General features: G+C 32.6%; 1 protein-coding gene across 3 annotated transcripts; it reads left to right on the forward strand.

The window, feature by feature from the left end:
* Positions 1-1,305: 1,305 nt before the first annotated feature.
* LOC119631492 (angio-associated migratory cell protein) lies at positions 1,306-14,521 on the forward strand. Of its 3 annotated transcripts, none has more exons than XM_038023755.1 (4): positions 1,306-2,504; positions 2,566-2,770; positions 2,833-2,879; positions 14,405-14,521. In XM_038023755.1, the coding sequence occupies exons 1-4, from the start codon at positions 1,649-1,651 to the stop codon at positions 14,500-14,502; spliced, it is 1,206 nt and encodes a 401-aa protein (XP_037879683.1). In that variant the 5' UTR covers positions 1,306-1,648; the 3' UTR covers positions 14,503-14,521. The 3 variants fall into 3 exon arrangements, with proteins under 3 accessions (XP_037879683.1, XP_037879682.1, XP_037879681.1); XM_038023754.1 differs by lacking the exon at positions 14,405-14,521 and having other exon boundaries at positions 1,306-1,535; positions 1,680-2,504; positions 2,833-3,046; XM_038023753.1 differs by lacking the exon at positions 14,405-14,521 and having other exon boundaries at positions 1,649-2,504; positions 2,833-3,046.
* Positions 14,522-14,574: the final 53 nt, after the last annotated feature.

Below are 14,574 nucleotides of genomic sequence, written 5' to 3' on the forward strand. Positions count from 1 at the left end.
CCATATTTGTTCGACTATATGATAGCAAAGTCGCTTACGTTTGGCGTTAGTATTGGTTGTTGTGAGTTACTGTTGACTTTGTAGAGTTGTATTTATAAGAGTAAACAGCCGTAAATTGAGAACAAATAAAATTTTTACTTGCAAGCAGCTGAGGCAAAACAAAATAATTAACAAACAGAAACAAAATTTATTGAGCAAAAAAGGTTGAGTTAGCCGCGAAACAAAAATTGCAATGAAGGGAAGATTTTTTCCTTTAAAATCTTTCTAAAATTTTTTGATTGGATAAATAACCAGCGTTCCTTATTTGGTATTTGCTTCTAATATATATGTCACTTCCGTTTATTAAAAAATGACAAGCATATTAATAAATTTGTCATGTTCTAATGAACAGTTTTTATGTTTGCTTATCGAATATCTCGCTTATAATTCGCTAAACATAAACAACACCAATTTAAGGAAAGGATCTCTTTAAACCGAAACAAGACAGTGCAAAGCATTGGCAACAATCGTACATTTAAAACATTTAACTAGATTACATTCTCATCTTAGTCGTAACCATCATTAGAATTTCATTGCAAATTTTGATATTTGGACACCGGGACATAAGTACACACTTTTTTCTTATAAATAACTGACAATTTCTTGTTTTCCCAATTTATTCGTCTATCAACAATTGGTTTATTTATTTATTTATCTGAGAGACGAACCAAATATTATTTTACGGATTTTGACAGTTACACTTTCTTATATACAAAAATTTTTCTCTTTTTTTAGATTTTTCATTTATATATTAATGATAGCAACAAAAATAACATGAAAGTCTTACGCGATTTCAAGGCGTTTAGCCAAATGTTGTCTCATACGTGTCATACGTGGAAAAAACCAGCTGACAAACGAAAGCGGAAGTTAAGTTATAGATATGCATTCACTGTCCAGCATTGTTTGTTGACTTTCGTTGTTCTTACCTGAATATCGTCCCACACATGAAATAAAATCAGCTGAAAAACAAAAGCTTGAATTTTTTTTTTTTTTTTTTTGGTATGTTGAACAGAGATTGACTAAGCCAACAGATTTGTAGCTTATATGTCCAAATAATAAACTGTTGTAATTTTTAGTCACGATTATGTATAAAACTTGAATTTAAAGCACACGTTATTGCATAAGTAGTGTTTAAAAATATCGTAATGCTGCTTAAAGACGTACTATTTTAACCTAACTTTATATACAACTATGGGAATTTTATATGTTTCTATTTTTTGCCAAGTTGTTTCATTTCTTTTTGTAATGAAGTGCAACTACACAATTCTATTTCATGTGTAACTACTATTCATTCGAATTTTCCTCATAAAATATTTAATTTTACCTTTAAGTGCACTATCCTTTGTACATTATTTTGAACGAAATTAAAAATTCTTATTTGGATAAAAACAATTAGGAAAAATAAGTTGCATTTACAATTGTTATAGTTACAAGAATTTCTTTCAATTTTTTTTTGAAATCAGTTTATACAACTGCAATGTTTGTTATGTCTGATGGTATTTTAATTTAAACACGTGTGACAGTGTCAAACGTCTTCCTGCAAGCAAATTCATATCATTAAAAATCGCATTTAAGATTTCAAATTTATTTATATATTTTTTTTTCAATAATGCATGAAAATACACCACCACGTGCTCCAGAAATTGGTGATGATGAAGAAGAGTTAAATGATTTGGATGATGAAATACCTTCTGGAGACGAGGATGACCAAGAGATGGAACTTACTTCGGATGAATACGTAGAGCGTATTAGCTCTGGAAGTTATGATGACTATGATGAAAATACAGGAGAACAAGATAGTCCCCAATCACCTGTGCCAGATGATTCTATATTAACTTTCCCGGCTCACTCAATGCCAGTATTTTCCTGTTCCCTGCATCCTCACAATGAGTTATGTGCGACAGGTGGTGAGGACGACAAAGTTTTTGTATGGAGTCGTAACACAGGGCAAATATTATATGAATTCACCGAACACAAGGATACGGTGATTGACGTACACTTTAATCGTGATGGCACATATTTGGCTACCGCTGATTTGGCTGGGGATATTGTGTTACATAAATTACAGAAAATGTCTAGCGAACCTGACAAGGATGGCGGGAATTTGGTTTTTCATAAAGTATGGGAATACTCGATGGGTGACATGCCTTGGATGAGCTTTCATCCTGCCACCAACGTGCTAATAGCTGGTAGTGAAGACGGAGAAATATATTTTTGGCGTTTCCCAGCAGGTGATTGCAAAATACTTCCTGGCCCAGGTGCACGATGTGATTCAGGTGATATATCGGCTGATGGTAAGAAATTTGTTGCTTCTTACAACAATGGTACAGTTAGACTATGGGATTTAAGAGAATGTACCACTATAATGGAAATTGACGAAAATAATTCGATGGTGCATTCAGGTGGTTGCACTATGGTCGCTCATGATAAAGCGTCACCGTTTTTTATGTCAGGCGATCTAGCTGGTAATTACAAGAAAGAAACTGGAATTATGAAGATGACGATTATTGTTTTCGGTAAATGTAGGTAAAATTGTATTCAGCACTCACAGTGGTCCCGTAGGTGCGATTGAGACAGCCGATGTAATTGAAGGCATGGCCTTTTCCCCTTCGGCAGATATCCGCATGGCTGCTACTGGCACTTTAAGTGGACAAATCTCCATCTGGGATACTTCTAAATGTAGCTTACGTCTTAATTGTGAACCTGTAGGAAAAAATGATGGTATAACTGAGTAAGTCTTGGAATTAATTTTTCTTAGGTGTTAACTATATTGAGTTTTTTTTTTGTTTTTAGAATGCGATGGATCAGCGACTACACTTTAGTTGTAGCTACTGTAAATGGTAATATATTTGGTTACGATGCGCGCACTGGTGTGCGCATATTTAAATTATCGGGTCACACAGCCGCAATTTATTCGTTTTGTTACGATCACCGCGATTCAATTCTATTAAGTGTGTCAGAAGATCATTCAGCGAAGGTATTTCGGGTGCCGTGTTTGGCTGAATAAATTCTATAAGTAGTTGGTGTTATTATCATAATTATACACTTTTTCCTATTCTATTAGCAGATATATATTATTTCAATTAGAATTGTTATGTAAATGTTTGCAGTGTAAATTATCGGTATTCGTTGCTTCTCAAGGAGTTTACTCAAACTGATTTTTTCTTCAAGCGATTTATGTATATAGCTTTACTATAACTCATATATATAATAACAATTATGATTAAAAACTTACTGTCAGGAGAGAATTGAGTTGTAAAAATATTCAACGTATAAGAGAAATTTCATATGCGAATAGAGCGATTTTCATTTCTGGCTAAGTCCGAAAGCATTTTAGATGCCTTTTCGACCGATACTTGGAGATTAATGATATTAATATTATAGTTTCATTATTGCTAACTATGTTTACAGTGTATATACTCTTGATGTATGTTAATGTATGTCACAATTGCTGCCTTAGGGATTATGGATCAAATTCTTTGAAACAGTTGAGATTCGATAGGAAGCAGATTTTGAATGCTTTCGATTTGTTTTGTAAACTTTAAATCTGCATCACATCTTTAAGTAATCCTTGAATGGATCACTTACCGTTTATTTTATATATATGGCATTACGTTGACAAAAATGTTTAGACAGGCCGATTCGTTTGCAGCGAGTGGCGGTAACAAGGGGGCAATATTGTCCAAGAGCTTGTAGATAAGATCTGTGCCTGTACTATTCTTATAATCATTTTTGGAACATTTAGCTTATCCGAACATTTATTGCTTCATGGCTGAGACCAATTTTGAAGTCCTTGTCTAAAGTTTTAAAGCCTTTGATATTAATCATTGTTTCGTTTTCTTATAGCTTCCCTTGGTTTTTGACTTTAAGGATTATTCTATTGCTATTTTTGGTTAAGCGACGAAGCAAAGGGTATATATTTCTAAAATTTTTCAATAAAAAATTTTTATTCTTTAAAACCGTAAAAATGATTTGAATTATTTAGTTAATGTGGTCGCTGTAAAAATCGTAGTAGTAGTAGTTGTGTGCGATCAATTTTTTTATTTTATTATAATATTCTATTATTCACTACTATATTACACCCTGAATTCATTCAGCTTATTTTTCAAGACTTCAATTCCTCCTAGAAAAATGTTTTAGTCTACGAATATTTTTAAAAGCAAATTGAAGGAAAGTAAAAAATACGAACACCAACTTTTCTAGCCTATGAAGTGCTGCTACGTCTTGAAAGTATTAGATTTCAGGCTTAAAGTATGTGGTGAGCTTATGGTGCGTTCAAATGATCATCATTTTTATAACAATATTTCATTTCTTGCATTGATAATAGAGAATGAAAAAAATGAAAATAAAAATAACAACTACACATGCACATAAACAAGCACACAAACGATATACTTGCATTATATTGCATTTGAATAGATGTATGTATGAATGTTGAAAAGTTTTGTACTGAGTGAGTACTTATTGTATATGTGATATGCCAACCAATAGAGGAACAGAAAATCTTATTGCTTTAAATGTCATTCACTTTCATCACAATGCTGCTGTGATTCAGTCAATTTCACACATACATATATCTTGAGTTTATTCATTAAATATAATATTACAATTTAGTTTTACATGCGTATCGAGATCGTGATCATTACAAAACTAAAATCATAAATTATTACTTTATTTCGTAAATTTTTCATTTTTCACTTTAAAATTTTATAGAATGTTAGTGAATCTTCTTTTAAAATTACATCCGTTTCCGGTTTTAATTGTTCTTCCGTGACGCAATTTACTAACGTTAAAACGATACTTTATGTATTCGGTGCGATTTCGTTTGTGATAAGCAAAAGTCAAAACAAAATATGAAAAACAAAGTAAGAAAAATAATCAATACATTCCGATCGTATCGTAAAAAGTGAAAACGAACGTGCTATCCTCAAGTTTATTCGTTAACGTTATAAGTATGAAATTTTCATAATTTTTCATATTTATATTTACATTTTTCCTTTCTTTTCGCTTTAGTTCAGTTCCATTTAGCTCTGATGTTACATGTGAACTAAACTTTAATCAAAAATCTATCGCATTTATGTAAATTGTTTGAAAAGAAAATTGCGTGGAGTTATATTAAAGAAAAGAATAATTTTTTTTTTTTTTTATACATATTGGTTTTAATTTCAAAATCAACATATATTCTCTATCTAAAGAATATATATATATATATATATATAGCAATTGCTATCTAAGAAGTCACAAGATTGAAAAGATTGTTCAAAGCAAATAAAATTGAATTTCGGGGAAATTCATCAAATCCACTAGATATAGTGGAGTTCATGCTATGTGTGACAATTTCGTTTCAATTTATTTGATGTTTTGAATATTTAATGTAAATCCAATTATTTTAAAGTGATTTATAATAAATCACTAGAGCATAAGATTCTTCAAGCAATTCTAATAAAACGGAGACTTCATAATATGTATTATATATGTACAATCGTGATTAATGATCAAAAATTGATGTTTCCATGTCTCCGTGTATGCGGATCAAAATAAAACAATTTGATCTTCAGTCGGTTTAGAGGTTCGCCTACGCTTCGCAAAAAGCGGTGACTGTTTCTAAATATATACTAATAAATATATTTAATTATATTTTATTTACTTACAAGGGATAGAAAACCCAACATATATATATATACATACATATGGCTACAAAATAATATGACGTAAAGCAAGCACTCGTTCTTTATTTTGGCACCTTGCAGTTCGAGCTTCAACAGTCGTAAGCATGTGAGCTTGTTTGTAGTTAGTGCACAACTGTTTGCTTCTGTGATAGTAAATTTAAAGGCTTATGTAGCAAGTTTCAGATTATAATTTTTTTATTTTCTTCTTGATGTCTAATTAACTACAATGACAAAGGGTAGACCTTCTATGTATAGTAAGAATAATACATTATATATATAAGGCTAAGAAGGGTATGTTTTACATTTTCTTTGCTGGTCCATCTTGAGCGAGTTTCCGTGGCATAATTTTGAAATCATTATCTATGAACCAGGCTTCGAAACATCAGTTCGTTGAGTCTATTTTATTTTTCATAAGATAGGCCGCATGTTAAAGTCTTAAGCGACATAAGCAAATGGATTTCGCCCCTTTATTAAATCTAATAAATCTACTTTTAACCAAAAGAGGATAATAATAATAATACACGTCAATAAAAGCAACAGTATGAAATCAATTTGTTGGTCTTTAATTAAATCACGAACAATAATATACACGTTTTTATATGTTCGCATAAACTTCATGTATGTATTACATGGGACGTGGTTGGAAAAGTGGTTACATCCAAATCATTTCGAATAAGAGTCGTCCTTGGGTCAAAACATCTCGGTCTACCAAATATCATCAAAATGTGCCAAACATTACGGTGCATGGCTTGTACATGTAAATTTACATGGACGGACATCAGACGGACAGACGGATAGACAGGAATAAGTATAATAAAAGATGGGTCTATCTCCGCGTGATAAATACGTTCGCATAAACTTCATGTCAAAACATCTCGGGTCAAAACATTTCGGTCTACCAAATATCATCAAAATGTCTCAAACATTACGATCCGTGGCTAGCACGCAAATTTACATGGACGGTCATTAGACGGACAGACGGATAGACAGGCATCGATATAATAAAAGATGGGATTTTCTTAAGTCAAGTACCACAAGCGGTGTAAGGTAAAATAATTTTGCTTCTTCCAGTAGTGTAATAATGAGCTTCTCCCCACCAGCGCTTTTCAAAAACTAGAAAACATAAAAAGTACGTTAATGAGTTAAGTCAGTTAGTTAAAACCGTTACATTAATATTTTACTTAAATTTTTGCTATTTATGTGCCAGTGGCTGTATAAGTAATAACGAATTTTTAGGAAAAAGAATAGATAAAACGAACACTTTGTTCACTTCGCATATAAGCATATATTACAACATTTTTACATTACCTTTCATATACCTTCGGTTGATTGTTTTCACTTTTTTGAGCAACTCTTAAATGTCCATCATCTTAAGCAAATAGACAAAAATGGCAACTACTTGGTATACGCATGAGAGTGATTTTAAAATTCTGATGCAATTTAGTGTTCAAAATTGAAAGACTGCCTAGCACATTTTGTAATGTGTTGGAGAACCACTCAGTCCGACTCAGTTTTGAATATCTTCAAAGGTCTTCTTCGAATTTCCGCTATATTGGGACATCTAATAAATAAGGGACTCAAGGAGAAATTTGATTAAATTCACTTCGCACTAAGTCTGGTTTGTAGACTTGGGTGTTACAAACGGGATGACTAAGTTGGTTGACTAACTTTTTTAGGCGTTGTGTATAAGAATTATGTCTGCGTAAAGACGTAAGATGCGTAACGGCCAAACAGCAGGTCAAGTGCCGCATGTCGTTGCTTTCAACTTGATTTTTTATTCAATAAAAGAGAAAATTGGTTTTAATTTATTTTCATATCTATCGCCAAAGGACGGACGTATACTAATATTGACGCTTGGTTGTGAAAACGAAAAATAGCCGACGTGAGGGATCCTCTACAATATTTATATTCATACATGACATTCGGAGAATATCACGTAACGTGCTTTTGCGAAAGCGTAAGAATGGAGGGAAAAGGACCGATTGCAGGGATTCGTGTGAATCTACATAAATTTTGTTTAGTTTAATTTTATCTATTATTATTATTATTAGTTGTGTGGGCAATCCCTGCCCTAGCCCTTCAGTTTTAGAATTCTTATGATTCCCGCCATCTTCTTTGGTACAGCGTCCGCTGTTATAAAACGTTCGCCAAATTGGTGTCTAATTCTGCAGATGGCCTCGCGTTCACATAGGCTGTGATAGCACATCTCACTCGTACCTTGGTAAAATATCTATCAATCGGTATTGAAGATGCCCACGTTTTTTAGCGAATTATGATCCCTGTAGAAGGGTGTAACATTGTGGCGGCCCAAATTGGGCCGTCTAATCCGGTTCCAGTTTTCCTACTCTCTAGTTTTGGACCGTCGGTGTACCATTGCCTTGCTTTCACCTTGGGTTCAAATGTTTGCCAGTCCCAACCCGAACTCTCCGCTCCGGTATCTTCGCAGAGGGCCCGTCAATGATGTTTTTCAATATTCTTTGGCGGCTCTTGAGATTTCCCGGTTTTAATTTATTGACATTCGACAGTCTGAGTGCGCTCGGGCAAGCCCCTTTTTATATAGCTATAGGAAAATGCGTTATGCCCAACAGCGCTTTCAGCGCATGCAAGAAGTAGGATCTCATCTCCCCGATCATACCAATGCAAGCGACAAGATAGATTGTATTTAGTTTCATCGCCACCATTTTTTCATTTATCTCAGGCCGCTAGACCAGAGTTGCATAGATTAGCGTAGAAAGGATCGTGGTGGTATATGATCAGTAAATCATTTTTGGCACCACGTTTGGATGCGTTCGAGGGCTTTTTGCATGCGTTCAGTAAGCGTTCAGATCATCTGTGTAACACAGTGTTTTAAATCCCATGTCATTTAGTTTCACAAGTAGCTCATCTATGACTACAATCCTTTGACTCCGACGGTCAAGAACATTCGTGTTACCTTCGAGGTGATGAGTATAAAATTCAACATATTGGTTATCCAATTTACAATTAAGTTCGAAATATTTTTGTTTTCCAGAGCTCTCTCTACAATCGTGTATGACGTATTATCGAAGGCTCCCTGCATATCAATGACATCAACAAGAGTCAATTGCTTGGTTTCTGTTGCCACGGTTTAACTTTGTCAAGAATTGTAAAGAATTTTTAGTATGAAAAACAACATTTTGTGATAATCCGATATAAAAATAGTTCCAACCAATGAACAACTAACATGGCCATGTTTAATATTTCTTGCTATATACGAAAGTAAATAGAATTTTATTAGTTCAAACAAGAAGTGATTTTAAATATTTATTTAGATTTTAAAAGAACATTTTTCTGGAGAAAAGTTATACGCACAAGGTAAACATATCTTTTCATTGGTTATGAATGTCAAAAGTTGATCAGCGGATAGAGAAATTTTCCATTTTAAGCGACGTAGAATACGGTATAGATATCTTGATTGGATCGAAATGGCGCCCCCGGATATTCTATGGCAGTTTAAAGGTTTTCGTTTTTAATTTAAGTTGAAGTTTAAAGTGCTGTTAAGAATTTCATTTAATTTATTAATTAAACGAGCTACTATTTGTAGCTTTGTAGCGTTATTCGTCTTATTTAGAAAATTTTTGTATAGGAATCATATCATCAAGCTTTGCCGGTCAAATCAAAGCCTTTTCTTAAATTCATTTGAAGTAAAAATGCTAAATTAAATTTTAGTATAATAATAAAAAGTAAGCAAAAATGCTGCTGTCGGGCAAGATCGACTATTAGATACCCTACACAAATTTGTTTAATTACTAATACACCCAATCATATACATTATTTTTATATTAGCGAGTAAAAATCATGAAAAACCTCGTATTAGTACTACGTGGTCTAAATTTAGCAAATTTAATTTACTTGTCAAAGATTTTATTATTTATCAACTGCTTTTCTCATAACAAAGACAAGCTAAGCTTTGTCGGCTTGAGCATCCCTACATATGGTACGGTCCAAAAATAAGACCTATATGATCCAAATTCCCTACGACTGATTTATTAAGGACGAATTTCAATCACAAAATATTCAAAAATAGGCCTTTTTGGCATACAAAGCCTTATTTTTTACTAGAATGCTTATATGGGTTGAGATCAAAAAAATGGACCCACGTTGTCCAAATTTGTTAAGGTCAATTTTTATGTCAAATTCTTATTAGGAACGAATATTGATCGAGAGATATTGAAAATACATTATGTTTTCTTAGAATGACTTATCAAAATAAGGCCCTATATGCGGTATGCTTAAAAAAGTGGCCCGATCCGAACTATTTTCAATCGGCCTTAAACCAAAAACGTCAGTGTCTCAAATTTAATCAAAATATCTTCAAAATTTTGACCTATAGATTGAATACAAAAACACTAGGATACGTATCAGACGGACAGGTAAGTTCAGATCGATTCGGAAAACGGATCTGAATTAGAGCTGGGTCTATCTCAAGTGCGATTAGATGTTACGAATGTCCGCACAAATTAATATGCCCCTGTACCACAAGTACTGTAGGGTATAATCATTTCATGCGAAAAACAGGCACAAAACATTTTTATAAACCAACTATTGTGGGAATATCTTCAAAGGCTGTTTCTGTCTTTAATTGTTACATAAAAGCTGCATTAAATAATTTTATTCACTTTAGCGTCACATTGATTGAAGATTTGAAAAATATTTTCATAAATTTCAAAGATTGCAAACGATTGCGTTGTGGAGAGATACGCCACAAAAACTCCTTAGTCTATGTAATATATTATGCAATGCAACATATTTACGCTGAAACCTCAGTCCAAATTTTTTACTTTATATAACTGAAGGATTTTATTTTTAGTTGCCAACATGTCTTGAATATATGGAAATTATATTTTTCGGTTTCTCGTTTTATGTACGCAGAGCCTGTTCTCATCAAAATGGCAAAGAAAATGTATAAAATATACGCAATATTTTTCAATGGGGTTATATTCCGGTTTGATTGCCTTATTTGTTAAGTTAATTAATTGGCTTGGCAGATAAGTTCCCACACAGTACGCTCGCGAAAGAAGTAAAAATATTGGTCATTTGCATTAGGAAAGGAAAAAGGCGGCGGTAATGGCTACATAAATAAAGTGCTTCGCGGTAAAGACGCGCTTATGGAAAGACAAATGAGCAGATAGAAAACTCTTCCGCCAAAATCTCACATCCTCAAACCTTTGCCTCTATCGTTGACGCCGCAAATTTTTGAAGTGGCCATAATACGATTACACATATATCTTAGATCTCTTTTATGAAAAAAAAAAAAAAACAAAATTGAAGGAATTGTAATACCGAAACCAACCTAATCATGCATTTCAAAATCTTTAATGTGTTGTCCGTCACGTTGAGACCTACCGTAAGTAGCGGTAACACATATTCTCTTTACTAATGTCACAATGGCAATAATACAATGTACTTTAAGAGAATGTTTCATATTTAAATCGGTTTTTTTATATTATATCCGCCAATAACGAAGATATGAGTTTTGAACTTTACGTGTGAAACGTAAATATATATATTGCGAAAAGGTGCTTTTCTTTTCATATGTTAATGGCAAAGAATCATACGTAGTCATAGGCGTAGGTTGCAGCCAAAAAAAATAATAAAATAGAAAGTCAAAAACAGAAATAAGACAGTCATACTCGGCTGGGGCCAAATCTCGCACACCCGTCATCATCAAAAATTTTTGGCGCCCCATGGTTTTTTTTATTGTCACAAAAAATTTCACCTTTTTTTACTTTCTGTTTTCTTACTAAAAGGTATTGTTAAGAAAAATCAATCTACCACGTCCTGACGTCCGCCATTATTAACGCATCGTATTCTACTTTCCAACCCAAGTGTTAACCATATCAACGATGGTGTAATAAAAGCATTAATCTGTTATATCGTGACGACCACCCTAATTAATTCAGAATTACCTTCTTCTACTCTTCAAATCTTTTCATTTGACACCCATGTCGCTGGTGTTATTAAGAAAAAATTAATACCTCAGATCGTGGCTTTCATCATATTTATTTTAGAATTAACGCATTCCTAGGCAGACAATACATCTTCATTCGGAGCAATATAGTTTTTAAACATTCTGTCTCGTTTGGCCCAATTTGGCCCATTGTCAGAATCAACTTGGGTACAAAAACTTCTAATAGTCCTATCAAATTTGAAGATAATAAGTTTAATGTTGCGACCAGGCGAGTGCCAACCACACGCAACATACACACGCACAGACGGACAGACATGACTTAATCAATTTAAAATTTCACACTGATCCAAAATACATACACTTTATAGGGTCACTAAAGTTTCCTTTCCGGGGTTTGCAAACATTATGACGAAATGAGTATATCCTCCATCCAACAGCAGTTAGTATAAAAATGAGGATAAGGAGAAAGCTGTTATTAAAGCAAAAAAAAGTTGTCCTAAGAGAATGGCAATGCAACCAGATATAACCCAATCACAAACAACATGGTCTAACATTTTGTTCAAAATTCATCTAACTTATAGCGTATATTCAATTAAAAATCTGTGTAATCTATAGTGTATTATTCACTTCAAAACATGGAATTTTATATGCTTTTGCTTTGCAAGCATTCGCGAAAATGTGACGTTATAACAAGAAGCTATTGTATAGAATCTGTACCTATGAAAGAGCAAGCGGTCAAATTACAGTTAATTAACATCGCTACTACTGTTACTCACAATGAAAAGCGGAAAAGTCCGTAATAAACTCCTCGTTTGAATTTTAAACGAAATGTTGGATGATCTTGTCGTTTAGTTGTTTCTGATAGAATATAAGAGAACGTAAAAACTCTCACATCAAATTGAAGTTACATGACGTCTACAATATAGTGCAAAGTCTTTAAATGAAACCACTCTTATGTCTTCAGTTTCTTAGCATTTCATTTAGTTTTTCCAAAAAAAATATTTTACTAATTCGGAAACAATATGAATAATGACGTACCTTCCGTATGTATCGTACGTACCTGATATAAAATAAAAATTATTAGATTACACTAAAGTCAAATATAACATTTTTCTTGTTTTTATATCAGTTCTTAACTGGGAAATTACAAGGCATATTAATTTCCGCTATATAGTTTGTAAGAGTGAATAACCAAATTTCAAAATCGATATTTTTATTTACAGCAAAGACCTATGAAGGTAGATATCGCGACCGTGCTCTGTCCAATTGCTCAATATTCTATATTCTCGATTTGAACTTGCTATGAATATTCTGGGTCAGTACACGAAGGCTCGATTTTTAATTGAATTCTGATTTGTGAAAATCCCTTAAAAATACCGGTAGATTCTTCGTCTCAATAGGTTTTTCGTTTTTGCTTCTTAATTTGATTACAATAGTGGAAAATTTGTATAACATTTTTCCTTTTCTAATGTTATCAACTTTGTGACCCAAACTGTGCAGTCATAGTGCACATAAATAGCACACATTTCACCACTAGAATATACTTGAAAATGTAATTAATTTATACAAAAAGTATTGTTTATATTATTGCAAAAAACAATTTTTAAAATATACATGAGCAAGTAAAATGAAAATATTCATAGAATAACCCCGATCGGAAGGGCATGAAAATTCTTTGGACATGGAAGTAATATAACAATGAAATTTTTTAATATTTATGTACTGACTGACTATCCGTGCACTCAGGTACATGATATGAAATTTATTATGAAATTGTTCAATATCAGGTGTTTACGCTGCGGCTTAAACCAAAAATCGCTCTCCAAACGCGTTCGCTCTTCGCGGAAAATGGAGCTGCCATATACGGCCAACTACGCACAAAGCATATAAAGCAAAATTTTAATGTAAAATTTTTTTAAATGATAATAAAATCGCTTTCGTGATTTAAATCCAGTCTAGTAGCTTATGGGGAGACGAGCAAGGTCCTCAATAATGTATGCTATGTAAATACGATAGTCGGTTACATTATAATCCGATTATCCATTTTGTAGGATAATCATTCTAATACAAATTTAAAATGTATTATTTTTTAGGGGCGGGTATTGAAGATGTCATCTCTGAAATGAAATGATGATTTTAATAAGAATAAAATGAAAAGTTTCGTATTATAGAAAGATTTTTTATTAGTATCACTGTGAATTTTAATTAAGCAAGTATGGATATGTTGGCAGCTCTAATCAAGGAGTGTAAGTATTTAGTGTACAATTACTCTTTAGATTTTAGTTTAGTGTGCTGTTAATGCTGTTAATAAGCAAAAGAAGCGGTCATTGGTCTAGAAGTGTGTAGAGCGCATAAAATGCTTTTTTTTGGCACGAAAATCGTATATAAAAGAAATATTCCCTTAACTAATTTAGTTAATATTTATATATAAATTTTTTTATCCGATCAGTTTTCTTAATTTAAAAATAATAATAATCATAATAATAATTTACATACATATTTGCAATTTATTTATTTATATTAAATTTTTTATCATAAAAAACGAGAAATCAACAAAAGTTCATCAAATAATGCATTAGAGAAATCGCAAAATTAAAAACGTGGTTTTCACAGCGGTTATATCTCGATAGGTGACTGCGTGTTTGTGTGTGGTAAAATAAATCAAATTTGTGTGCAAAAATTTAAATGTATAGTAATAAGGCGATATACATATTATTATATTTTTGATTTGTTTTTGTTTTGTTTTTTTTTTTTTTTTTGCGTTCAGACTTGAGCCAGAAGAAGTTAAATTTGAAAGTAAAACATATAAAAAAACACAAGAGCTGTCTGCCATCGAAATTGGTCACGAAAGAAAAAATCGTTTGAAGCAAACGTTAGATAAAATTGCTGATGCAACTGTTAAACGCATTTACAAATTTTTGAAGATAGAATCGAAAA

This window comes from Glossina fuscipes, unplaced genomic scaffold (assembly GCF_014805625.2).
Source record: "Glossina fuscipes isolate IAEA_lab_2018 unplaced genomic scaffold, Yale_Gfus_2 1, whole genome shotgun sequence".
Taxonomy (NCBI): Eukaryota; Metazoa; Arthropoda; class Insecta; order Diptera; family Glossinidae; genus Glossina; species Glossina fuscipes.

What these genes read in the sequence shown, in the direction of transcription:
- LOC119631492 (XM_038023753.1), top strand. Translation starts at nt 1,649, where the DNA reads ATGCATGAAAATACACCACCACGTGCTCCAGAAATTGGTGATGATGAA. An exon ending in TATGTCAGGCGATCTAGCTG is followed by an intron (nt 2,505 to 2,565) that starts GTAATTACAAGA and finishes CGGTAAATGTAG; the next exon opens with GTAAAATTGTATTCAGCACT. An exon ending in AAAAATGATGGTATAACTGA is followed by an intron (nt 2,771 to 2,832) that starts GTAAGTCTTGGA and finishes TTTTGTTTTTAG; the next exon opens with AATGCGATGGATCAGCGACT.